The sequence below is a fragment of the Dasypus novemcinctus genome, chromosome 21 (genome assembly GCF_030445035.2).
Source record: "Dasypus novemcinctus isolate mDasNov1 chromosome 21, mDasNov1.1.hap2, whole genome shotgun sequence".
Lineage (NCBI taxonomy): Eukaryota > Metazoa > Chordata > Mammalia > Cingulata > Dasypodidae > Dasypus > Dasypus novemcinctus.
The window spans coordinates 16,024,835-16,040,301 of record NC_080693.1 but is presented as its reverse complement, the minus strand read 5'-3'; the positions used below and the strand labels follow the sequence as shown (position 1 = coordinate 16,040,301).

The 15,467-nt window shown below is 42.2% G+C and overlaps 1 protein-coding gene across 8 annotated transcripts in view; it reads right to left on the bottom strand.

The window, feature by feature from the left end:
- Nucleotides 1-15,467, bottom strand: part of SPECC1 (sperm antigen with calponin homology and coiled-coil domains 1) — a 301,574-nt gene that overhangs the window by 63,947 nt on the left and 222,160 nt on the right. For all 8 annotated transcript variants that reach the window (XM_012523888.4, XM_012523964.4, XM_012523907.4 and 5 more), the window contains 5 exons: nucleotides 12,259-12,404; nucleotides 11,028-11,128; nucleotides 8,762-8,843; nucleotides 4,579-4,735; nucleotides 741-843 (listed from right to left, as the gene is read on the bottom strand). In XM_012523888.4, the coding sequence (XP_012379342.2) occupies nucleotides 741-843; nucleotides 4,579-4,735; nucleotides 8,762-8,843; nucleotides 11,028-11,128; nucleotides 12,259-12,404 (589 nt within the window). The remainder of the gene's footprint in view (nucleotides 1-740; nucleotides 844-4,578; nucleotides 4,736-8,761; nucleotides 8,844-11,027; nucleotides 11,129-12,258; nucleotides 12,405-15,467) is intronic.

Here is a 15,467-nt window from a genome sequence, read left to right as displayed (position 1 = left end):
ACCGGTCATCTCTGGAGGGAGGGAGGGGTTTTGATGGGAAAAGGTCATATGAAAGGTTCCAAGGCGCCAGCAGTGCTCTGTGTTTCTGCCTCTGGAGAGAGACTGCATGAGTTTTCACCTGAAAGTAATTCAAGGAGCTATAATTTATATTTCATGCACTTTTATCTTTATGTGTGATATTTCACAATAAAAAGCTTAAAAATATATCAGGTACTATTACTTCCTTGTCTAACCTTCCTAGAAAACAGATACTGTCCTAGTAAACCAAAAGCCTTAAAGTAAATGCAAACGACTCAGAGTAATGGAAAGAAAATTTCCGGAAAAATTTGGGGTCAGCCTACAGGGGGCCTTTTTTGTGTGAAAAGGCACCCCTTCTGTGAGGACAATTTAGTAACAGCTGTGTTCTTTGGTTGAAGGAGCCTGTTGGAGGGCACAGTTTGGAGAGCTTATGTCTTGTTTGGACAAAGAAAAAGGTATCCCCTTCCCGCAGGAGATGCAGCCCTGCAACAGGTGCATGATTTGCTGAATGGAGTGCAGGCGGGACTTCGGCCCCTTGTCTGGGTGTTCCCTTGTCTGGGTGCCTTCGTGCAGTGCATAGTAGCAAACCCCACATGGCAGCCCTGCTCAGGAAATTGGAAAGACGATGACTGCACGGAGACTGGCCCCCCCAGCATGTACACACCGGAACACACACTGGCACTGTCAGAGCTGTGTAGCAGCTGGCTGACATTGTCCCTTACCGCATAACCCTCTGTCTTCTTCTGGCACCATTTCAGCAGGGCATTGCGCTTGGAGCCACCGTACTCCCGGGCCAATGCTGCCAAAGGGTCTCTTCTTTCCACACTAGGGAGACAGAAGAGCATGTGGTCAAGAGAAGATGCTCATTTCTGGAACCCTCAATTAGGCAGAAGTAAATAATTAGATCAGAAAAAGCAAAAGTTGAGGTTTATCCACTGGGACTGTAAAGAAACAATCTAATGAGTCATGTTCATAACATTTCTATTAGGTCTCGTGATATGAATGAAAACTACGCAGTGCTTCTTGGCTATCGGGGTGTGTGGGGAGAGTTGTGCTTTGTTCTACTTGTTTGTTTTTAAAATCCATCTGTCTCTCCACCCATCCAGCCTTTCATTTTTTTAAGTGCACTATCATTTGAATAAAGCACACCTGCAAAAAACACATATGCACAGCTCTGCAGGTGTGTGGTACTCCTATTAATAGATGTATATCAGCAGATATATGTCCACAGCAGTACTTCTCAGAACAGTGAAATATGGGTAACAACTAAATGTATACCAACAGGAAAATGGATAAATTGTGGTACATTCATCCAATGGAACACTATATAGTAAAAGCTAATGAATTCTAGATGTACACAATTATTTCAATGAATATGAGGAGCACAATATGGAAACACAGTTATGTTTCCACTTATACAAAATTCAAGAACACACAATTTAAATAATGAATTGTTTATATTTTTGGGGGATGCAAGGAAACTTTGGTAAAGCTATAAAGAAGAGCCAGAGAAGACAAATATAAAATTTGGGGTGGATGTGTTACCTTGCAGATGGTGGTGTAATTGGAAAGGGGCTGGTAGGAAATTTCAAAAGTAATAATAGTCTTCTTTATAGTGGGAAGTGAATGTACAGGTGGGTGTCTGCTGTATTGTTATTCTTCATACCTTACACGTATTTTTAAATTTTTATTTTCTATCCATCTGTAGCAGTCTGATATGGTTATGAATTCCAAAAATAGATATTGGATTATGTTTATAATCTGGTCTATTCTGGGCATGAATGAGTTATGATTAGGGCTTTGACTGGGCCACATCATTACGATAAAAGGCATGGCAAAGGACAGAGTCGAGGGTTCTTAATGTTGGAGTTTGATGCTGAAGCCTTAAGCTGGAGCCCCAGGAAGTAAGCACACAGAGAAAAGAGAAGCAAGCCCTGGGAAGAAAGGAAACTTGAACCCAGAGAGAAGCAAGACCCTGGAAGGAGGAACCTAGGAAGCCTTAACCCTCACAGACATCAGCAGTCATCTTGCTCCAACACATGAAAATAGGCTTTGGTGAGGGAAGTAACTTATGCTTTATGTCCTGGTATCCATAAGCAACTACCCCAAATAAAAATCCTTTATAAAAACCAACCAATTTCGCTATTTTGCATCAATACCTTTTGGCTGACTAATACACCATCCATTAATAAAAATATTTTTAAATGGTTTTTAAAAGAGACATAGGATGAATCTAGAGATTCTACACCTCAGCAATATGAATTAAGGTAGAAAGATTTTAAGAAATACAGTTCATATTTGAATTTAAAGTTTTTTCATATAATTTGATGACTCTTTCCTTGTATCTGGCGGACTGATAAGCTCAAGTCCTTGGGTTTCTGTGCTTAGAGATGCTGTTAGCTAACACAGTTGTGGTGACTTTTCTTGTGTTTACTATACATGGTCTCATTTATCCCTGAGAACTGAATCCTTATGCCTGACAATTAGAGAAAAGTGAAATGAAGGTCTGGAAAAGAGTTTCTTTATAAATGGATGGCCAGGACACTCACTAAACATTTTTCTTTTAAAAAATATAAAGGTAACTAGATACAGTCACCCCCACCCCAACCCACCCCACCTGTTTCAAAAAAAAGGATGAGGACTTCCACAGTAAGTAATTTCTAGCCTGTCACTGGTTTATGGCAATGATATGAACATAAATTTGAGATAAATTTCACTAACTTAATCACTCACTATGAAGGGTATAATATAATGTATTAACATATACGTGGTCTTTTGTATTTTATATGTACTTCTGGCATAAAAGAAAGAGCAATTTCAGAATAGTACCATTCTGATCCTTGACACTTGTTTTGATTATTTAGATCTCTTGCATGTAAACAAGACTGGTGTGTAATATCTGGGGCTTTAAATGAAACCTCGGAGATGTGACTTCATCTCTTTGGATCAAGTACAGGCTAACCCCAAGTTACAACAAGAACTGTTCAGACTTTCATGAATTCTTTTGAATACTTATATTGCTAGTTATGCATTTATTTAATCCTCAAGTAGCCGATTTTGTATATTCATCCATCTGCCCATTCGTAAGTGTTTATTGAGGGATGTGCTGTGTATGTAGCATAATGCAAGGGGCTAAGGAAGTTACCAAAATGTAAGATGAAGTGTTTACAGAGCACTAAATTATAACCTTAACTGGGACAAAGGAATGTGTATGACACATCACTTAGCAAAACTGCAAAGCAGTGCGTGAATTAAACACCCAAACGAGTGTAGATACTGAAGTCAGAAAAGGGGGATATCAGTACTCCCAAGGTAGTTTTAGCTAAAAATCCTCAGATTTGACCTTGAAGGAGAAGTAGGAATGAGAAAGAACTAAGGAATGACAACTCAGACCCAAATTTTAGAAGAACTTGGAGTCAGAAATGTCATGTTATATTAGGATGGCAGGGAGTAAAGCAGGCTTAGGTGGAATGAAAGGCTGGAACATTCAGGCAGGAAGTCTGGGGTGGGATTGAGTTGGGGAGCCTCCTGAAGGCCAGGTAAGGGGTTGGGACCTACGGATGGAAAACAAAGTCATGGGAGGTTTCTGAGAGAGTCTGCTGCAGGGTGCGCTCAGTGCTCTAGAAGGACGGAGACGCAGAGACGCTCAACACAGAGACGCAGGGGCGAGACTGGAGGGAGAGGAAGTGGCCTGAAGAGGGTGCCAGTGGCGTGAACAACCAGAGAATTGAAAAGGGAGGTGGCAGGAGTGTTAGAGCAGGAGTGTTACTGGCTCTTAGTAACCTTCCACCGCACTCCAGTCTCCATCCTCTTCCTCTCCCATGCCACCCTATGTGTCTCTGCTAAGAGTCGAAGTGCCTCTTGGATCCTTCGAATATGCCATGGGGTTCTGATGACCCCTCTTTAAAGCACAGGTCCAATCTTACTGTATCACTATTTAAAAAACAAAAATCCCACAAATTTAGGGGCTCCCTGATGCTTCATCAAAGTATCAGCCTTGTACCTTGGCATTTTAAGGCCATCCATAAGATGGCACCATCTGTCTTTCCAGCTGTAATAACCTACCAATCTATTCACCTACCCAACAAATCCTGACAGCCTACTCCATATATGCCAGGGTTGCCGCCCTACGAAGCCCACAGTCTAGTAGTCAAACTGAGCCGCCCGTGGTTGGCTGGCTGCTTGTGACGGTATCTTATGGCCCCCTGGCAGGAAGGCCACTCCCTCCCCCTACCTTTCCTTTTTTTTTCTCTTAGGAGGTACTGGGGATTGAACCTGGGACCTGGTACATGGGAAGCAGGCACTCAACCACCGCACTACCCCTGCTCCCCTCCTATTTTCTTTTTATGGACCTTTGTTTTGCTTTAGCATACTACTACTGCCCAGGGTCCTTCTCTTAGGCTCATTGAAGGCAGGTACTGGGTCTTAATCATTTTCATCCGAGAGAGATGTGTAGCAGTAAACTGAGCATTGAGGATAAAGCAGAAGGAAGAACCAGATGAGCGGCCCAACGTTACTTTTTCTTTTTTTCCAGATTTCGCACTGTTTACAACGTGGTACCTGAGCTTGCTCGGCGGTTTCAAGCCCCCGCTGGAAGAGCTCAGCAGTCTCGTGTTCCCGAAGCCCAGGGAAGGCGGTCTGTTCAGGGACTCAAGGGAGGGGCTCTTTCGGAGGTAAGGGTCCGGTTTCAGGCCGTTGGCTCTTCCCTTTAGAAGACCTGTGCGGGAAACGACATAATCACCGGCTCCCGAAGAAGAAACGTGACCCATCATCACGCTGGATTCTCAGGTACAAACTGACCAATCAGCAGACCTCAAAAATGCCGGCCGAGGTAGTTTCTGGATTAAGGAGTAACAAACGCAGATGGGGGCACCGTGCTTTCTAGAGAGGATTCTCCAGGCAGGGCTGACCATGCCACTGACAGGGCCTAGAGCCAAGGGAGCCCCTTGTTCAAAAACTAACTACGGCCAATGTCAAGACCGCCGACGGCAGAGCGTTCCACCAAGCGCAGGGCCCTTCTCTGCACGCGGGGCCTTGCGGGACTGCACGGCCCTGGGAGAAGTATTTTGTTTTCATCGATGGGTATCTGAAAGAAAACCGGCAGGGAGATGAGAACATGGGAGGCAAAAGACAAAAGGTTGGGAACCAAGCAGGATGGCCATTTTACAACAAGAAAAGCCATTCCAGTCACCTGGTCTGGCTCGATAAAAACTAAGGAAAGGGAAGTGGATGTGGCTCAACCAATTGGGCACCTGCCTATCATACGGGAGGTCTCAAGTTTGACTCCTGGTACCTCCTTTAAAAAAAAATAACCAAGGGAAAAAATCATTCTTCCAAGGCTCCCCTCTGCTATGATATTAGTCAAAGGTCATGAAAGAGGCTGAATCCTCCAGGTGAGAGATCTTAAAGCAAGGGTTCTTAACCAGGGGTCCGTGGACCTCAAAGGGTCTGTGGAAAGATTTGGGGGGGGTATGAACTTGAATTTAAATCCAAAACATTATTGTGTTGGTGTGGGTGTGATATATTTATTAAATAATACACAGTAGAGTGTGGACTTAGTAAGGAGTCTGGGGTTTTTACCTGACTGACAAAGGGGTCCGTGGAACAAAAAAGGTTAAGAACCCCAGTCTTGAATAGTCACAAAAGTGCAGAATGGGAGAAAAATTTTAGAGATGGTGTAGTTTGAATTTAGAGGGAAAAAAAAAACAAAGAAAAAAAGTTTTTTAAAAAGCAAACGAAAAGACCCTCCCCCCACGCACACACAAACACACAAAAAAATATTTACAGAGGAAACTGGAACCCAGAGAATTAAGTGATTTGCCAGATGCCACACCATAGATGAGGTGGAAGGCACGGTCTCCTCCTATTACACCAGAAATAAGAAAGAAAACAATATTTCTACAGCTAATAGCCATCAATTATGGGTAGTAAGGTTGGGAGTGAGGCTAATTAGCTCTAAAGAGCAGAGGAAAACAGTGTTTACATCACTAAAGAAAACAACAAAAACAGCCCATTAATCCCTGCTTCTGTAGCTTCAGGTGAACCCAGGCTAGCCTGAGACCAAGCAATTTTCCTTCTTCATTATAGTAAATAGAATCACCGAGGCAGACCGGTGCCTGGCAGGGGCACTAAACTATTTACTCCAGGGCAACGGCTGCTGTGGTCTGGACTTGGCTATTTATCTTGTCAATTACAAGAATGGATTCTATACACAAAAGGAAGCTCTAAAGCTGGTGGAACTGAGAAGAGGATACAAATATTATGCTCAAAGGCTTCCAAACACACATATCACTGAGCATATAACCAGTTCCCATTTAAAAATATAAAAGCAGTTCCCATTTTACACTTTTTAACAAGCTCGTAGAACTTGAGTCCCTCAGAATTTTGATACTCTGTTTTGACCTTCCTCCTCTGCACAAATCTGTTGGGCCTCAAACCTTCTTATTTCTCAATCACCATTTATCCCTTCCCTGTTTTCTCATTCACCTAACCTTAGACGACCCATTGCTCTTTGCTCATTGTTTCCTTCTTACTGGAAGTCATTATTATGCCTTAAAGTCCAATGTCATACAATATGTAGACACAAAGTACTACATATTGTATGATCCCATTTATATAAAATGTATTTATAAAGACAAAACTTGATTAGTGGTTATATAGGGCTGGAGAAGGATAGAGGAATTGAGAGGTGACTGCTAAGGGGGGGTGGACTTTTTCTTTTTGGAGTAATGAAACTGTTCTAAATTTTTTTTGTGGTGATGAATGCACAAAATTTTGATTATACTAAAAGCTACTGATTATATACTTTGGATAGATCATATGGTATGGACTACATCTCAATAAAACTTCTTAAAAATAAATAAGTGTGCAAGAATAGCCAGAAAGAGCAGCTATGTAGGGCAGAGGAAGCACAGAGATTGAATAGTGGTGATTTTTTTTGTTCTCTTTTTTGCTTATTATTATTGAAGTAATGAAAATGCTCTAATAATAATTGAAGTGATGAATGCACAACTATGCGATTATATCAAATACCACTGATTATACACTTTGGATGAATTATATGCCTTATTAATATGTACCAATAAAACTGATTTGTTTTTAAATAAAAAGTCCAATATAAACTTCTATGACCTCTTTATGAAGATGCTGATCAGAGCAACTGCCAGCTTTACCACCAACAGGCAACATGGTAGGTGGAAAGAATCAGGAAAAGACTCAGATCTACCCCAAATCAGCGAGGCCATAAGTAAGTCGTTTAATTTGGGACTTGACTCTCTCAAATGTAAAATGCAGCAAATGAACTTTTGAGCTAGTCTTTAAATCCTCTATGTCAGTACTTCCATTCTAAAATCCTGTAACTCTACGAAAAAAGAAATCAAGCTTCAGAAGGAAAATAATAAAGTTGTAAAGTAAAAGAGACTTTATGGTTGAAGGGCAAAGCTGGCATCATAGAAATAATAGTTGTTAAGAATAAGCCTGGCTATATTTGGCCATGATCCAAAAGAAGTCCAGTTTGAATTTCTTATTTTTATTCCAACCATGTTATTGAAATTTTGTTGTATACTTGGAAAAAAAGTGTTTCTATCTATGCAGTCTAGGAACCAGATTTTGGGTTTCTAACCACCCTACAGGCACCAGGAAAATCATTCCTTTAGTAGTATTCTCCCCTCCCCACCCCTGAGATGGCTCCCTCGTCTGTCTGCTCATTGTTTCTGCTCATTGTCTGCTTGTTGTATCTGCTCCTCTTCTTTAGGAGGCACCAGGAACTGAAGCTGTGACTTCTCATGTGGGAGGTGGGCACGCAACTAGTTGAGCCACATCTGCTCCCCCCATTTAGTATTCTTTCTATTCTTCGTTTCCTTATAACAGTGACTGAGGAATAGTATAAATACAGCTCTGAGGCATGAATTCTGGGCAGCCTTAGCATTCTGTGAGGCTGAAGGGCTATTTTTCTTTTCTGTTCTGAGCATGTGAACTGGTAGGGAACTGAGCAGAAGGTAAGGGGATGCTAAGAGCAGCTCCCATAAGCCTCCCTCACACCCGACGTCACTCTAAGTGCTTCAAGGACGTTAACTCAACCTTTGGGACAATCCCATGAGACAAGTAGTAGTATTTCTATTGTAGAGATGAGGAAACCAAAGCACAGCAAGGGCGAATAACTGGACCAGTGTTAGGCGGCCACTATGTGTCAGTGCCAAGGTCCACCAGGCAGTGCCATTTCACGTGGGTCAGCACGAAGGAAAGCGTGACACCGTGAGCCCTGCCAATCACAACCGCTGCTGCATTATCAGGGTTTGAATTAAAGAGACACAAGAGACAAGCACAAAAATACAGGATATAACAACAGGGAGGGGGTCACATTCTAAGGCAAAGATATCCTAAAAGAGGCATATTATTTTAGGAATTGTGGAAGCAACAGACATTTGGAATGAGATAATTTATTTACTTAAAATAGGGTTTTTTTCCCCTGTTTATTTATTTTATATTTTTTTAAAGATTAGAAGAGATTCTCTTGAGATTTAGTCTTAAAAAAGAGAACAAAATTTGGCATTTCTTCCTGATACAAGCATGCTGGGAAGGGCGCCTAGGGGAGAACGTGTCTTTCTTTCCTTGGCTCTACTGCTAGAAGCTACTGTTCGCCACACGTACCTTTGAGGTTGAAATAGCTTAGGATAAATGCCACCAATTATTTTTCTAAGCTTTTCTAAGAAAGTCAGTGGAAAGAACTTTTAAGGTACTTTACCTGCGAGGGGAAGGTCCGGAAGGTCCAAGCCCTGAGCCGCTCCTTTGCCAGCTGGCCGAACGTGGCTGTAAGTGGAATGCCTCTGCAAAAGCCCAGGGGACACAGCAGGGTGAACTTGTGGCATCAGGAATAGCGTAATAAACACCAGGCAAGCACAGAGCACATGCAACAGTCCTCAAGCACGAGAGCCACGGCGGGTGGGGTGCTTTTAAAACAACTTATTTATTTCAACAGGTAATCAATACAATTGGCACAGTCCTAAAAAGGACCGGAAAGGATTACATAATGAAAAGAAAGTCTCCCTTCTACCCCCATCACCCAGTTCTTATCCCCAGGGGTAATCAGGGTGACCCAGTGTCATGAACGTGCTTCCTGGACAATTATTCTAAGTATATTCGAGGCTAGGTACTCTGTTTTCTGAAAACAGAAATGGCCCCTTACTATTATATTAAACTGTTTTGCATGCCATTTTGCTTTTTCTCCTTACGACGTCTTTTCAGTCACTCTCCATCAGACGTGGAAACTGCTTGGGACTCTTTCTGCTGGGTTATATTCCGCAATCCTGACGGATCACGCCAGAAGCCAGTATCAGGGACCATACGAGCAGGAAGGATCAGAGCTCGGTTCTTGCGGTGGACTGGCACCAGCCAGCTGTGTACGCTGCGTTACTTAGTTCTCTGTGCTATATATTCTTTATCTATAAAATGGGGATGGTGCTAAGTAGTACCTCCCCTCAGGCAGAGGCTGGGAGGATTAAATGAGTTGAAATCTATTTATGGCACACAGCACTCCATAAACATTAGCTATTATCATCATCATTTATTTGCCTGATGCTCTATTAATATTGGCATTGACACTGTATTACAAACAAGGCTGTAATGGATACCCTGGTACATTCGACAGAGCCCATGGGTGAGCAGGGCCATTTTGAGGCTTTTCAAAGCATCCTTTCAAGGCCCACATTCCACATCGCATGAGGGTACAGTGTACCCATGTTCCACATAGAGATGATATTTGGGGCATACTGTTTTTAAATCTTGATTTTGAAGACAGTTAACAGTGACAATACAGGGCATCCTGCCGCATTCACAATCTTGTGGGAAAGCATTCAATATTTTACTACCAAGACTGATGTTTGCTGTCATTATATTGTAGGTATCCTTTATCCAATGGAGGAATTTCCCTTCTCTTCCTACTTTTCTAAGAGTTTTATCAGGGTCAAGTAGTTACCTATTAAGATGATCATATGTTTTTCCTTCCTTTGATCATTTTCAATAGTTAAAACAGTCTTACATTCCTGGAATAAACCCCACTTGAAATGACCTTTTTCATATATCTCTGACCTTGGTTTGCCAATATTTTGCTCAGGATTTTTACATGGATTTTCATGACGTTGACTGACTTTTTAATATCCTTGCCAGAATTAGGTGTCAAATCTATGCTGGCCTCTTAAAGTGAGTTGAGAAGTGCCACCTCTTCTTCTAATTTCCAATCAGTAACCAATTGGGTGTTCCTAATAACACTGAAAGCCCTGTTCTTAGAAAAACGCCAAGGAGCACTGGTCCGAAAACCTTCAGAAGACACATGGGTGACATAGGCCGCGTCCAATAAACTCTATTAAACTTATAAACTGTAAACATTTTCTCACTTTGGGGACATTTTTTAAAAGTTATTTGAGAAAATTATCTAGTTCCATGTCTATTTCTAGTAAAAATTATTATCTTCATTTAAAGGAAACCCCTGAAAATGTGATCTTATGGAAAACAAAGCAAAAGAGTTATTACTAACCAAAGTATATGCATTTTATGGTGCCACTCTTAGGCCTTCATCAGGCACCAAACATGTAATTTTGGGAGTGATTGTGGCTCAAGCAGTTGAGCACCTGCTTCCCACACAAGAGGTCCCGGGTTTGGTTCCCGGTGCCTCCTAAAAAAGAAAAAACAACAACAACAAAAAACCAAGCAAACAAACAAAAAACAACTCAGGGGAGCTGATGTGGCTCAGTGGTTGAGCTCCAGCTTCCCACATGCAAGGTCCTGGGTTCAATACCTGGCCCTAGTACCTAAAAAAAAAAAAAGTAATTTTGGGCAAAAGTTTCATTATTATTATTAGTTTTAGTTTTATTGACAATAATGTTTGATGTTCCTTAAAAAAAAACAACAGTTGTTTTCCACTTCCCTTCTGGTTGCTTGGGTACAAAACACTGTGATGGTGCCACATGGCGCCTGCCCCCTGCCCCCCCCCCCAGGGAAGGCTCTTCCAATACCTGCATTGGAGAAACCGCAGCAGCTGGAGTGGTTCTCACTGGTATTGCGCTTAGGGGGCTTCTGGGCGTCTTATGGACAGAAATATTCTGTCCAGTTCCACCTGCCAAAAACAGAGAAGGGGTTATGTATTTGAAGTGGCCATTCAAAATTGCAAACAATAGTTCTTGACTTGTTACATTTTTTTGGTGACTAAAAAAGTATCCCGTGATGCTTCGGATAAAGTTTACTCTTTTCTCCTCTGGACTAGTGCTGAACTGGGGTGTGAGAGGTGGAGGTCTAAGAGGAATCAGGGGTTGGTCTCAGATGTAGGACACTGGAGGAAAAAGAAAATATCTCTGCAATGAGCCTTCTATGGTGGGAGCTCAGGAAAGTTCTTGCACAAACCAGTACTGTTAATTCATTTTCCATCTTCATGGACTTGCTGGGCTTCAATATCTTTCAGTATTTGTAGCCTAATTCTAACCCTGATCTAATCAATAGCTGCAAACTATTTTAGCAGAGACAACCAGGTACCTTCTAGAATCACTACTGCTCCCGCCTTCCAATACGATGGGAACGTTTGTGGCAGTTAAGGGAAGAAAGATGTTGTTACTGTGGATAAATGCACATTCTGTTTCTTCTAACTGCCGCATTTGTGTGTGTGTAGGCACAAAGCATAGATATGCACTTTGCTCAGATATGTAGATGGGAAGGTATAAATGGGAACTGTGTGTGGAGCCAGACAGTTCCAGGAAAAACTTGGGAATGTACCAAGATCAGGAAAGACAGATCTGCACAGGTCCTACGCGATACCAGGCAGGATAAAAGTCTAGAAGCATCTATAAGATGACGACCAGGGGAGCCCACAGGAACACAAAACGCACAGGTTCAAGTGCTCCATTTCCTAGGAGATGAAAAGTCTGGTTGCTCCTCCCAGGATCTCATGAGGGCAAAGAAGAGACAGGAATTTAATGGCTATGGGATGCAGAGAACGGAAGAAGGCAGGGACTGGAGGGAGAGGAAGAGGTGGCAAAAACGCATTTGTGTTACACGTGAGCCAGCCTCTTCCTGTCTCCCTGGAGCCCTGGCCAGGCTGCAGCAAGGCACAGGCTCTCGCAGATGTGGCTGCGGGTGGTGTGACCTAGGAAGAGCCCTGGGCGTGTCCCACTGGGGCCAGCGTGGAGCAGGGATGGGCTTGATGTGTCGACTGACCCAAGGTTCGAACTGGAGTTCTGCTACAGTGATAAATACCTGGGCGTCCCAAGTCAAATGACTTGATTAGGGACTTCACAGTGGCTGCCGGCTCCGGAGGTGTGGGGGAGGTTCTGTTAACGTAGACGCCGTGCCACCGCCCGGGAGCGTCAGCCTCAGCGGCCTCTGCGTCTTCACTCGCAGGTCTGCATGGTAAAGAGGCAATCGCGTTGGAAAGGCAGAGGGAGTTCCCATGAGAAACAAACGCAGGTGGAGACAGAACTAGTAGGGAACAAATAAACAAATCTGGAGGGAGGACCCGAACTCTAAAATCATTTAGGCTGTGAGTTAGATACCACTTTGCATTTTTTAAAAAGATACTCGCTGGGTTGGAAATAACCTTCTTATATGTAGATTGTTTTGACCCTAGCACTAAGTAAAATGTATGTGGAGGGGAGCAGATGTGGCTCAAGCAGTTGAGCGCCTGCCTCCCACACGGTAGGCCCTAGGTTCAGTTCCCAGTGCCTCCTAAAGAAGATAAACAAACATAAACAACGAGTAGACAGTGAGCAAAACAACGAGCAGACAGCAAGTAAAACAAACGAGCAGGGAGCAGATGTGGCCCAAGCAGTTGAACACTCATCTCCCACACGGGAGGGAGGCTCCAGATTCAGTTCCCAGTGCTTCCTGAAGAAAAAACAGACAATGTGCAGTCAACAAGCAAAAAAAAAAAAAAAAAGACAACAAGCAGGTAAGCAAAGACAACAAGTGCAAACAACGAGCAAACAGATGAGGGAGCCACCTCGGGTGCAGGGGGGATGTATGTGGGTCTGCTTCGTAAACTGTCAAAAGGCAGGCTTGTTATTTATCAGAAATATTTAGCTTACTGAGTATTTGGTGGATACAGGGGACTGGCTCATCAACATGTACTCCAACCCCCAACAGCACACAGAGGTGGGAAGAACGAAATCTCGAGACTCCCCTGCGGCTAGAATTTCAGATTTGATTTAGGTTCCAATGATCAGAAACACTGGGGCAAAACCTGGATTTGGGGAGACAGACAGAGGGCACAGGTCCTTCCCTAGGTTGACACAGAGACAAGATGCCTCCGATGTTGGTAGGTGTAGCAGTGGCTCTCCAAGGGGGCAGCAGCTTCCTGATGTCCAGGTTCCCGTTTGTGGTAGAGGCTGCAGCTCCCTGCTGACCCAGTCCTGTGCTGTGACTTTGAGAGTTGCTCCTGGAAGTTCAGCCTGGACTCTTCAGCCCTCCCAACACCTCTGCAAGTAATTTTACTACCTTTTTTTTTTTTAAAGGAGGTATTGGATATTGAACCCAGGACCTCGTACATGGGAAGCAGGCACTCAACCACTGAGTTACAAGTGCTCCCCAATGATAGATGGTTTTTTCATTTGTTTTTTTTTTTTGGTTTTAGGAGGTATCAGGGGTTGAACCCAGAACCTATACATGGGAAGCAGACACTCAACCACTTGAGCTACTCCGCTCCCCTTTACTACCTTCTTAAACCAATTAGAGTGCAATCCATTCTATCCAACAGAATCCTGACTTAAATACTGTTTACACTCTAAAGTAAGAATGGGAATAATATACTAAGACAACACTGCAACTCACATGAGGTGAACCTTCTACTCACACCCAAATTTCCTGGTATGTTTTTAGCATGGTTTCTAAATTCGAGTGTGGATCCACAGAAAAATCTTTTAAAGATAAACCATCTCATTCAATCCCCTGAGGCATGGCTTCCTCTTTTTGGGGACTTGAGCGTGCCATTTAATCTTCCTGTGAATGAGCCAAGAAAAGAAGTCTCCATTTTCTGATTTCTCAACCATCATCCTTTTATTATATCAAATTGCCACAGCTGTTTTGCAAGAAGATGATTAATTTATAAGACTGGCTCAAAGGAATATTTCTGGCAGTATACTTTAATAAGGTCAGTGGAAGTTTAAAATATTTATTTACTGATCTTTGTGAAATCTCACTACTTATAAGCTTCCGTGGAAGAATTTACTTGTCCTTAATTCTCTATGCTTCTGTTGCTCTCTAATCAATATAAATAGAATAAATTTAAGGAAAAACAACTTAAAACGCTTAAATTCAAACTACCCTATACACGTGTCTCTATAGCCCTTTCTTAGTGGGAGGGGGAAGCAAAAAGCTAAAGACTTCTTGGGAGAAAACATCTGAGGCATTTCATAAACTGAAGGCAGCTGGTGTTTGGATTTTCCCCTTTGAATTACATGTTATCAAGTCAGGTGGTGAAGAGGCAGAAAGAAAAAGAAATCAGGTTAGGTCTGAGCAGGGAAAAAAAACAATTTCTGCCCCAACCATTCTTGGAAAGGTCGTAAACAACCAAAGTGGGCCACTTTCCTATCAGGTCAGTTAAATAACTTGGTACCAAAAGGACCTTACAGAAACTCAGAAAACCCCTTGAAGGAAGATCATTTTTAAACATTCATATTCATTCCATTCTTTGGTAATTTAATATGAATAAAATGTAGAATTCTACCGTTTGATGCATATCCCCTTCAATTACCTAAGTTTTTCTGCGATTCAAAATAGTGAATGATCAACAGGAAGCCTCTTTTAGAGACTCAATAAGAAAATAGCAAGGCCACATGAATCTATTCCCAGTTCCCCTGCCTTCAGATATCCTAAGACAGTATTTCATATAATCAGTCTGCTTGACTAGAACAACAAGAGTCAGTGTGAGAAAATGCTGCAAACTGTGTAAGTAGATTAGAGAAGCTATCAGAGTATTACCCATAACATTATATAACAGCAATGGGGGGGTATTCTCCAAACAAAGCCCCCATTGATAGCCATAGAAACACGTTATAAAGAATGCTATTGGTTTTATTAGTACTTCAATCATAAATGGGCTGGAAATTTCTTACCAGCCTGTCTTTAGCATTATTTGGGATCAACCAGTAAGAGCCCTAGCAATAAATGAAATAATACATTTCCTCTGTTCCAAGAAAGAAATAAGAACTCTTTATTCCATAAAGGATATTAATAAATATTTAAGCTCATAACTAGGCAAGTCTTAAATCCACTAAATAAAGGGTAAACCACAGAATACCACTGTCCACAAAACATTTCTTCAAGGCTAGCTATTGCCTTTAATGTAGATGTTAAGTTCTAAAGTCAATCTGTTAAGTAAAAATCATATACAGAGTCAAACGAGCCTTTCTGTAAGTCTAACATCATATTTTCCTACTGCATTTCACAGACTGCTCTTCCTTCAGATACAC